At 51.7% G+C, this 11583-nt stretch overlaps 1 protein-coding gene across 2 annotated transcripts in view; it reads right to left on the bottom strand.

Annotated features, from left to right (window-relative positions):
* LIMD1 (LIM domain containing 1) overlaps positions 1 to 10933 on the bottom strand; it is a 59967-nt gene extending 49034 nt beyond the window's left edge. Inside the window, exons 1-2 of one of the 2 annotated variants that reach the window (XM_031470153.2) lie at positions 9521 to 10933; positions 8001 to 8410 (exon numbers count right to left, since the gene is read on the bottom strand). In XM_031470153.2, the coding sequence (XP_031326013.1) occupies positions 8079 to 8410; positions 9521 to 10919 (1731 nt within the window). In that variant the 5' untranslated portion in view covers positions 10920 to 10933 and the 3' untranslated portion in view covers positions 8001 to 8078. Of the gene's footprint in view, positions 1 to 8000; positions 8411 to 9520 lie in introns of those variants that run through there. The other variant, XM_010982763.3, reaches the window with a different exon arrangement.
* Between the last annotated feature and the right edge of the window lie 650 nt (positions 10934 to 11583).

The raw sequence follows: 11583 nt of genomic DNA on the forward strand, positions 1-11583 counted from the left end.
AGGCCTGAACTACCTGTGGCCACAGTGCCCCTTGAAGTCCCTCAGTCAGAAAGCCACTGTGCTCCCAGGAGCTGAGGGCCAGCGTAGCACGGCGGCCAGGATCCAGGAGTCTGCAACCAGACTCAGCAAAGCTCCTTAATAAATGTAGTGGGCAGGTTACTTAACATCTGTGTACCTCAGTTTCCCCATCTATAAAATGGGTATAATAAAACAGGGTTGTTGGAATGACTAAACAAGTTAATGTGTGTGAGATGTTTAGCAAAGGGCCTAGCACAGAGCTAAAAACCCCTTCCCCTCCCCTCTTCGCACCCTAACTGAGCCTCTCCATTTCTTCAAGAGATATCCACCAAGCCCCAGCTATGTGGGGCCCTGACAGTGCCAGGCCCTGAGGCCACTGTCGCCTGTCCAATGACCAAGCCTGAGACCCAGAACATCTGAGGGCACCACAGGAGCCCTCGAAGGTGTCCTGGGACGTGTCAGCAAAAACAAGGTCAGCAAGCCCCATGGCCAGTGCTCCCAGCAGTCCCCCACCCTAGGGACCCGAAGCTTAATTAGAATGAGAGCCTTAAAAGTCCTCGAGGATGGGTGACCCCTGTGATACCAGTGGCTCCCCATGTGTGATTGTTTCCTAAAGCAGATCTCCAGTTCTTCCTAATCCCACTTCTGTCAGACACAGTGCAGAGCAAACTGGCCCCCAGCTCAGTAAATGCCTCTACATCTGGCCAAAGAGCCAAGAACACAGCACATCACCCACCTTCCTCACCGCGGCTCCAGCCACTACTCTGGGTTTTTTTGTCCCCTAGGGCAATAGAAATTTATTTAAAAAATTTTTTTTAATTAAAGTATAGTCAGTTTACAAAGTTGTGCCAATTTCTGGTGTACAACACAATGCTTCAGTCATATAGGAACATATAGATACTCGTTTTCATATTCTTTTTCACTAGAGGTTACTACAAGATATTGAATATGGTTCCCTGTGCTATAAAGTATAAACTTGTTTATCTATTTTATGTATATTAGTTAGTATCCGCAAATCTAGAACTCTGGCCACTACTTTGGACTGGAGACTTTCTGCTGAAAATCTTAATGCTGGTTATTCTAAGGGTGGCAGGCATGTCAGTAATTCATGGTTCTCATTTTAATTGTATGTATTTTCCAGAATATCTAAAGTAAAAATGATTACCACTTACAACTGAAAATGTTAACTAAACAAACAAACAAAGAAGTTGTTTTTTAACTCTATAGAAGCCTGGAAGGGAGATGGGATACTGGGCTGCTCAGCCCTCAGCCTTATCCAGGCCCTCGTCACTGTGGACAACACGGCCGCCCAGTCCCTTGTTACTCGGTCAGCTAAAATCCAGGCATCCGAATGTACCCAAAGTCACAGCCACAAAACTTCGGGCCAGGAAGAGCCCTCGGAGGTGGCCCTGGATCAGCACAGAGGAACAGTGGGCAGCCCCACATCACACCTGCTGGCAGGCTCGGGCCCAGAACACCTGGCTGCCTCGCTCCCAAATGCGTGCCTTTCTTCCACAGTCTCTTCTCCCATGTGGGAGCCATAAATCAACGGATGTAAAGAAACATAACTTGTCAAAACAACCTCTAGCGAGAATGGCCATGTCAAAGGATCAGTTCGATGTTCTGGATTACGAATGGAAAGAGCAGGAGGATTTGATGGAAAAAAACAGGACATTTTTTCCCAGGCACAAAGGAACAGAACAGAAACACCCCAGGGAAGGAGGACCTCAGAAAGACAGCCTGACAGAATGAGGTAGCTGCTGTGGGACACGGATGTCAGGACTGGCCAGGGCTCCAAATGGAGACCCGCCACCCCAAGCAGGATCGCAGTGGGGCAGCACCATGCTGGCCAGAGGATGTGGGCCGGGGAACGGCAAGGGCAAGGGCCCTGTGGGGAAGGAACTCCACAAACTCAGGCACCAGCCACCAGGCTGGCACAGTGGGAGCCAGTGATCACGGTGGGGCTGGAGGGACATCCCGAGTGAGGGCCTGAGGCCAGGGTGAGAGAAGAGGGGGTGTCACTGCGAGTGCGAGGGCTGCGTCCTCCAAGCCCAACGTCCTTCCAGGCCCAGTGCTAAGAGCACGGACATGTGGACCCAATGAACAGATAAATTCCTCTGCATGAATCTGGGCGTCTGCTCATCATCCTGCCCAAAATCTCAGAAATCTGTGTAGAGAGCTGGAGGGTAGGGATGGGGCTAAAGCATGTGATGGAAAGTCCATCCCTTCGGAGAACACAGAGGACCAAAATGGTGTTGGTGTCCTGACCACTGACCGTGAGGGAGCCGCCAGTGTCACAGAGTGGGACAGCCCAGCGGACGGCGACGGAGCCACTGTGCCGATGGCACCCACTCCTTGCCGTCCCAGCCTCAGCTGCGCTCTGATCACCCACGGGCTCTCCAGCCATCCCCAAACCCACCGTGATAGGTTTTTAAATATTCTCAAGGTTTTAGAAGTTACTCCAAATCACACGATTGCTCAAAAACTCGTGTTTGCAGTCAGAAGTCACAACTACAGTTCTCCTTGGAGTGTGGAGGTGACTGTAAGGGGGCTTCTTATGTGCTGGTCATGTTTGGTGCTTTGATTTGAGTGCTAAGTGTGTTCACTTTGTGAACATCTATAACACGTGTATGTCATACATCAACAAAAAGTTAAAGTACACACCTTCCTGGTTTTGAGGGGAAGATTGCCTGGCCTACTAAAAAACATACACATAGGCTACCCAGCTTCTAAAGGGTCGGGAGTCGCCATATCTCAGGGTGTGCACCTGCCGGGGTATAGACTGGCACAACTGGAGTCCTGAGTGTCATTTACAAAAGTTACCAAAGGGTCAGAAATCTACTTCCATGGCAATGGGAACCTGGATCAGGAGTTCAAATGGTGGCACCATGTCTCCAAAAGGAATGTGGGCAGAAGTTCCCAGGTAAGCACACGTGGTCGTGCCTGCTACACAGAGCCAGATGGTTAATGATCTTCTGCCGCCTTCTGCTACTTCGGTACTTGGTTTGGGTTTACTGCAATGCCTGATATTTGAGGGGTAAGCAGGACCTCAGGGTGCACGCAGGACCTCAGGGTGCACACAGGCCCCTGTCCTGAATTCTGCAGGGGCTGCCTTTCTTATAGGATTGGCCGTATTGTTTCCTTTTATGTGAAAAATGCTCTGAAAATCACCCTCAATTTTTTTTCATTCAAGGCTGAATTTAAATCCCATATTTCAAGCATCTGTTACTAATAAAGTCAGATAAGAAGTGCTTAAAAAGTCATTAAGACAACATGCAGCTCAATGTTTAAGAGACTGTCAGATGGGAAGGAGGAGACAGGACACTTACAGGTTCCTTGTTTGGACAGCTTACTTAACCTCCTCCGTAGCTAGTAAAACAAAATCAAGTGTGACAGGGTCCCTGGCCCCTGGCAGGGCAGGGCCATCCCCAGGAGGACTCACACCTGTCCTCAGGCTCCCAGGCTAAGGTAGGACTGCCACTGCAGCTTTCTGGGTTCAAATGCTGCATGAGGAAGGGGTATAGCTCAGTGGTAGAGCACATGCCTAGCATGCATGAGGTCCTGGGTTCAATCCCCAGTCCCTCCATTAAAAATAAATAAATTAACCTAATTACCTCTACCCGTCGGGGGGGAAATAAAAACCACAAACCATCCCCTCCCCGCAGAAAAAGAAATGCTGCAGTAGGAATTTCCACCCAAGACAGGAAAACTAAATACAGAGCCAGGCACTTCTCTCCCTGTGCAGGCGGGGCGGGGCCCATCTACCCACTTGCTGGGTGACAGGGACCCTGGAACCAGCTTCCTCTTGCCTCCCAGCCTCACTGGGTCCTAATGGAGTATGGCTCTCTCCCGAGTGGCACTAGTGGTGACTGGTTCCCCAGGCCCACCCACAGCAGAGAGGGAAGGCGCTGGGACTGCAGGCTGAGTCCCGAACCGTTGCATGTGGAAGAAGGTCTGGAAAGGGCAGGGAGCCCACTGCTGCCCCTGCAGAAGTTGAGGGGAGAGTGAATCTAGAGGGGCCAATAGAGACCACCCAGCCCAGCCCCAAAAAACCACCCAGCTCTCCCAGGCACGTGGTCAGGGCCCCGGCTGGGGTGGCAGCACCACCACCTAGAGCTGGGTGGTCTTGGGTACTTCACAGCCTTGGTTTCACAACTGTATGCACAGAATAATGGAGCCGGGCCATGAAGGTTAAATAGAGGCACTATGATTAAAATCATGGCCAAGGTCACTGTGAATGGGGTCTTAGCTGCCCAGGAACACTTGAGGGGTAGGGGGTGGACACCTAGATCTCCGGTCACTGAAGGAGCCGTGGCCCAGCCGCTGGAGGTGCAACCAGGAGGGGCCCTCATCTGTTAGCCCCTTCAGGGACTGCCCCAGCTACACAGAGCCACCTCGCCCAGTCACCCCCTCCGCAGGGCAGCCCACACCCGATGACCTGCCCACGGGGGAGTGTGAGGGCCAGGCCAGCTCACACCAACTCAGGACAGCTCTGAAGGGCTTTTCTAGCCCCCAAGCGCCCTGGGGGTCGGCCCAGGGTGGTCAGGCCTGCCCTGCAGCTGGGGCTTCTCCTCTACCCACTGCTGCTTCCTCCCCAGCCCTCCCCACCTACAGTCCCCAACAGCATCTCTTAGTAAGCCCCCTGCACACCAGACTGTGTCTCAGGAAGCCCAGCCTGTGACAAGTGGTGCATTTGTGTCCTTTTCCCTTAGGAAGGGAGGAGACGACCAGCGTGAGGAAGACAGATGGCTACCGTGGAGGAAAAGGTGGGAAAGAGGAAACAAAAGGCACGAGGGCCTCTGACTTCCTTTGCAGTGACAGCAGTGGAGTGGAAACCACGTGGGGTGGCATCCTCCAGGAGCAAGGCCCGGGGAGGTGCAAACCCAACAACGTTCTCCGAGCAGCATTAAGAGTTTGTCCTTAGCTCTTTCCTCCAAGACAGAAACACAGAGAAGCCACAGAGAAACACCAGAGAAGGAAAGAGCGGGAAGAAACGCCTCCCTGGGACCAGACTGTCCCAAATCCACAGAGACCTAGCCATGGAAAGTGCCAGAAGACTCCTGGGAATGAGCTCATCAGTAACTGCACACCAAGGTGTCTTCAGACCCACGGTGGCAAGGGTTCACGAGCTCCTCCCACAAGGCCAAGTGCCCCTGAAGGGGTCTAAGTAAGCAACCCAAACACGGACTTTGCTTTGCTTCTGGCTAGAATTACATCGACTCTGATGGTGACCATTACGTTACCCTGATTCTCTCTGGCAAGAACCCTGTATCACATATTCTTCCATTTGGAAGTAAAATTTCATCATTATTTAATAAATGCAGTATGCTGGACAGACAAACTCTTTCAAATAACACGGGAAGTAGAGAAGGGAAAGGCATCTGCTGACGGGAGCCCCTCAGCTGGCCCAAACGCCTCGTACTACAGATGAGGACCGAGGCCTGGGCAGGACCAGGGTTTGTTCAAGGTCCCACGGTGGGGCTAGACCACGAACCGACAGCCAGGTGCTCGGAGGACAGACTTTCTCCTCGGCCACACGGCGGGTCACGTTAAAGTGGCTGGAAGCTCAGGTGCCAAAGCAGGTGGAGGCAGGCCCTCTCCTGTGTGATGGGCAGTGGGGCCCCGGCCTGAGCTCTGCGGAGAGCAACCAGGCAACATTTAAAGGGAACAAAGCCCCCGCCCTGCAATCCAACCCCCCATCCCAGGAGTTTATCACATGTCTAGGCTTGCAGTTGGCCCCTTCTGAAGTTCACCACAAGGCTGCTTACGTGACCTGGGGCACATCCACACAGGGTGACACTGAGCCAATTCAACGCGTGCTGATGCAGAACAGCCGCCAAGACACACTGTTCGGCAGGGAAGGAAAGAGCAGGTGGACGGCAGGCTACCGCTGAGACCCTCAGGCAGACACACACACACATACACATTCATCCCACACCCAGACGCTCGGCTGGAGAAGGGGGTGGGGAGGAGACCAAGTTTTCACTGTATGTGGTTTTGTGTCTTTTGAATTTTCTACAGGTGACTACATGCTTAGTCAAAAAATAAAATTATGCAGGGAACTATATTTAGTATCTTGTAGTGACCTAAACTGAAAAAAGAATATGAAAAGGAATATCTGTATGTATTTGCATGATTGAAACACTATGCTGTACACTGGAAATTGTCCCAACATTGTAAACTGACTGTACTTCATTTAAATAGATAAATAAATACCAAGTTATAAACTTTAGTTTAAAAAATGAATAAATAAATAAATAAAGTATGGTTCCCTCTATATGAAATATCCAGAACAGATAAAGCCAGAGAGATAGAACATGCATTAGTGGTTGCCAGGTGCTGGGAGAGATGGGGGAACGGGGAGCTACTGTTTTATGGGGTGTGGATTTCCACTAAGGGTGATGAAAACGTTTTGGAACTAGACAGAGGTGGTGTTTGCACAATACTGTGAAGGCACTAAATGCCACTGATTAATTTCTGGATTAATTTTAAAGTAATCGAAATGACTACTTTTATGTTATAGGAAGTTCACCTCAATTTCTAAATAAAATAAACAAAAATAAATAAAATAGGTTTTCACACCTGTGCTTAGGAGGCAGCTGGTCATTGCTGGTTAGCAGAATGAGCAGGGAGGCTGAACTGTGGGGCTCAGATCCCAGCAACACCTAGAACCCCAGGTGAGTCCTGGGATAAATAATCTAACCTCTCTGAGCTTCAGTTTCCAGGCTGGTGAAATGGATGTAAGAAAGGAACCTGGGTCATGTGAGTAAATTAAATAGCCTCTAACACAGCGCCTGGCACAGCCCAAGCCCCCAGGGCCTCTGCTTTTGCTGTCTGCCCCCCGGGTCTCCTTCAAACCTTGCTAGAGAATATGGGATCTTCCTTAACCACCTGATTTAAAACCAGAAACCTCCCTGCCACTCCCTGCCCCGAGGCTCCACCCCTCCTCTACCTTTTTCTTTCCCTCATATTTGCTTATTTATTTTGTTCATCTCTTGTCTCCCTCTACAGCACTGTCTGATCTGGAGAAGTCAGGTTTCTGTCTGTCCTGTTCACAAAGTACCCTATGGCCCAAGGTAGGTGCTCAGTATACACGGGCTGAATGAATGGATAGTGTTAGCTAATGTCCCTGCTCTGATCTGGTGTGTAAACCTGCCTCTCTGAAAAAATAAAACTGCTTTTTTTTCGTTTAATGAGCTTGAAATTAAAAATTGAAGACAAATACTGTATTTCACATTGATGTGGAATCTAAAAAAACACAAATGAACAAACAAAACAACATAAACAGGGTAACAGATAACACAGAGAACAAACAGGAGCTTGCCTGAGGAGAGGGGCGGAGTGGGGAAAGAAATAGGTGAGGGAGAGTGAGGTACAAACTTCCACCTGCAAGATAAATCAGTCACAGGTATGAAATGTAAAGTGTGGGGAATATAGTTAATAGCTATGTAATATCTTTGTATGGTGACACACCATAGCGACACTCACCGTGGTGACCAGTTTGAAATGTACAGAAATATCGTATCACTATGTTATGCAATAGGAACTAGCACAGTCTTGCAGGTCAATTACACTTCAAAAACAAACTCATGGAAAAGAGATCAGATTTGTGGTTCCCAGAGGCAGGGGTCAGGGAGCAGGAGAGGGGAACTGGATGAAGGCAATCAAAAGTATAAAAGTCCAGCTATAAGACAAATAAGTACCAGAGATGTAATGTACAACATGATAAATATAAACACTGCTGTATGTTATAGATGAAAGTCACTAAGGGAGTAAATCCTAAGAGTTCTTATCACAAGAAATTTTTTCCTATTTCTTTAACTTGTACCTACGTGAGCCGACAGATGTTCACTAAACTGACTGCAATCATCACTTCATGATGTACGTAAATCAAATCATTATGCTGTACACCTTAAACTTACGCAATGCTGTATGTCGATTATATCTCAATAAAACCGGGAGAAAAAAAATTCAACAGAAGTTTAAACTAAAAAACCCGCAGTATTTCTAGCTAAGCATTTATTCCCAAAGGAGGGTATTTACAAGGGAGAAGAGAAGGTTCACAGTAAGATGGTGCTACGTGCTCTGCAACGTAAACCAGTGAAACGGTCACCCTGACCACTGACAGCCATGGGAGGTGTGAGAGCCGTTCCTGCCAGGCTCTCATGAGCAGCCTCGGACCCTGACCCTGCAAGCATCTTGGGGCAAAATCGTTCATTCACAAAGAATGGGGTAGACTGAAAGCAGCAAGCCAGTCGTCTCCCTGTCCAGGGCTTTCCCTGCCCCGGCCTCCTCCACCTGGCAGAGCTGCCTACCCCAAGGGCACTCCGCTTCCCAGGGCTTTCAGGCCTCATGTGGAGAAATCGCGACCACAATGATCCAGAGATCAAAACTGAAAAAAATAAAAGAAAACCAACTCTCAGACTCTTCTAAAAATAGGCTGTCTCCCTTGTAAGCTCTCCTAGGCTACATCATTACTCAACAGAAGAATATAAGCTGCTTTCCTCCTGCCTCCAAACACTGTGTGGAGGAAAAAAAAAAGCTGAAGCCAGCAGTCTCCAAGAGTTTGTGGCTTTCAAAAGAGAATAAAACAAAACCTGCAAGCTGGAGTAAAACTAGCAAGGGGCATCTTCCATCCTCCTGGGAGCCACGACTGGTTGTCTGGGTGTCTCCTGGTTGCTGGCCAGGTGGTGGTGGGGAGGTGTTAAGTTAGAAGGCACCTAGTCCACTGGTCTCAAATTTCCCTGAATGAACATCAGGATCACAAGCCGGAGAGGTTTGTGAAAATGCTGATCGCTGGGTCCTACTCCAGAGTTTCTGATGCAGTAGGTGTGCGGTGGGGCCTGAAAATTTGCATTTTTAACTAGTTCCCAGGCAGAGGGATACTGCTTGTCCAGACTACATTTTGAGAACTACTGCTCTAGAAGAAAGACTTCCATGTTAGTGTTTCATCTCCCTCCACTGCACCTGTAGGCAGACATGTGGGCGCACACACACACGCGCACACACACGCGCACACACACACACACACACACACACACACACACAGCTGTAGAGAGCCCCGGCCTGACCACTGGTCCTCAAAGAGCCAGACCTACCTGGCCCAGACAACAACCGATGGAACACTCAGAAGTACCTGGACCTGAGAAGCCCATTCAAGTCCTGCCTGAGCCAGTCACTGACTGTGAGAGGCTCTAAGTCACCCCCGAAACCCTTGAAACCCAAAGTCACGGCATTTCCCTTTTTTGAGAGCAGTCATGAGCAGTCCCACCCCGCTCCGCCCTTCGCACATGGGTAACCCCAGCTGCAAGATCTTTTTTCTGCCTAGGGATGCTTTCGAGTTTCTCTTCAAGTCTCAGAAGAAGCAGCTGAAAGAGGAAGCCAAAAAAACAAAAAAAGGCAGCCACTTAAGGAGAACTACAGCATCCCTTGTGGGGAGCACCCCCCCAAATACAAGGACCCTATCTCCCACCGTGGGCAACCGCACCAACCTCTCACTCACCAAAGTAATCGGCCTTCGGGTGAGCATCCATCTCACGCTCCAGACGTTGGGTGAGGGCTTCTAATTTCAATTCGGCAGCAGTGGGCCCAAGCTCAGGGCCTGGGATGAGGGTCTGGCAGGGCAGCCTCACCCTGGGAGGACTGGGGTTTTCTGGGAGCACAGCCCCCAGGCTGCCATCAGGAGACCAGCCAGGGGGACCTTCTTTACAAGATAACTCAGGCAGGGTGGACATCACTGGATGGACGAGGCTGGTGGGGCTAAGCTTGGGACCAATGCCAGGGTCTGTGCAGCCTGGCTTGGGACCCAGCCCAGGGGCTGCACCCGGCTGTATGTTGTCCATGCTGGCTGGTGAGGATGATGGGACAGAACTGGAGAGGTAAGATTTGGGCCCATCCTGGAACCAGGGTTGAGGGTCCACTGTGGGTTTGGGCATCATGCCTGAAGCCTCACTCCCAACCCCCGAGTTTGTTCTTGGAAGAGTTCCTTGACTGGGGCGGCTCGGGGCCAGAGGCGCTGAGAAAGAAGGGGTCCTGGGCTGAGCAGGCCCCAGGAGGGCCCCGTTCTCTGGGCCTGGGGAAGGCAGGCCAGTGCTCACTCGCTGGGAAGTGGCTGTAGTCCAAAGACCTGCTGGCTTCTCACTGCTACGGCCACCAACACCACCACCATCCTGGCCGCTCTGAAATGACCTGCTGGAGCTTGGGGAAAGCTGCGGCTGGTACAGGTGATGATCCCTGGAGGGTTTGGACAGTGGTGGGTCACTCCCTGGGGTGCCAGACCACCCACTTCCTACACCCAGCTTGATGCCAGGGGATACTCCTTGTTGGTCGCCCCACCTGGGGCTTGCTAAGGAGAGGTTGTCATAATAGTCTCCATGGGTGAGGCAGGAAGGATCCTCGCAGGGTCCCGGCCGATGGAAAGCTGACAGCTCAGAACTGGCTGTGCGCTCCTTGGATCCACAGTCCTGGCTGCCTTCCTTCGAGCCTCGGACATACAGCCTGGCCCTCTGATCCTGGGGTGGGTACAAGGGCTGCCCAGACGCGATGGTAGTGGCTGTCCCAGGAACCACTGTTGAGGCAGCGAGAGGGGGCTTGGCAGCACCGTCCCCCATCAGCTTGCTGCCAGCACCAGCTTCCCCGTGGGCCTGTGCACCCAGACGGCCCCCACCGTTAACGGGACCTCGGCTCCCCCTGGGCAGGGTCTCCTCCTGCAGGAGCTGTTGCTGCTGCTGGAGGTGGATTTTGGCCATCTTGGTGGCAAACACCCTGCGTGTTTCCTCAAACTCCGGGTTGTTGCCTGCACCCTTGTCCACTCGGAAGAGTCCATCCTTGGAGGCCTCGTACATGTTCAGGTCCTCAATGAATTTACTGGCCTCCAGGCCCAGGTCGTCGTATTTATCCATGTTGCAGACAAAGGTCCAGGCCTAGCCCAGGTGCTGTGTGTTGAGCGCGTGGAGTTGGGGAGGCGATGCTGGCGAAGGATGGAGGCTCAAGTCCAGCCCAAGACAGGTAAAGCCTTCCACCTGCCCAGTATGAGAGTCATGACCCCAGGCCTTAGAGCCCAGCCGATGTTGAGGCCTCAAAGTCACTTGGACCAAGTTTGCTTCCAATTCCCTTTCCCCTCAGAGATGTCCACGTGGGGGCAGCTGGTGGAGCTCCGCCATCCGAGCTGGCTGTGAGTTCTTCCCTCTTCAAATCTTAAAAGGAAAAATAAGTTGAAAAAAGAAATCACATCCTCCTTAAACAACCAAACTCGGGAACCCACAGCTAGGCAGCAGCCGCTGGACGGCGCCGGGCTGAAGCCACTCGACCGGAGAGAAAAGTGCAGAGGCCGCGGACCCGCCGGGCCGGGTAAAGGCGCGGCGGCGGGAGGCGCGGGCACGTCCCGGGTGCTCAGTCCTCCGTTGCTTCTCCCGGTGGCGCGGAGCTGTGATCTTGGCCCGCGCGGAGAGGGAGCGCGGTCCGGGGCGCACGGGACGGCCGGCCGGGCCCCGGCAGGAAGTTCACGGCAGCAGGGCTGGCGGCCTATTGTCCGATGGCGGCGGTGGCTGGGCGCGCGCGGGCCGG

Source organism: Camelus dromedarius, chromosome 17 (genome assembly GCF_036321535.1).
Source record: "Camelus dromedarius isolate mCamDro1 chromosome 17, mCamDro1.pat, whole genome shotgun sequence".
NCBI classification, from domain to species: Eukaryota; Metazoa; Chordata; class Mammalia; order Artiodactyla; family Camelidae; genus Camelus; species Camelus dromedarius.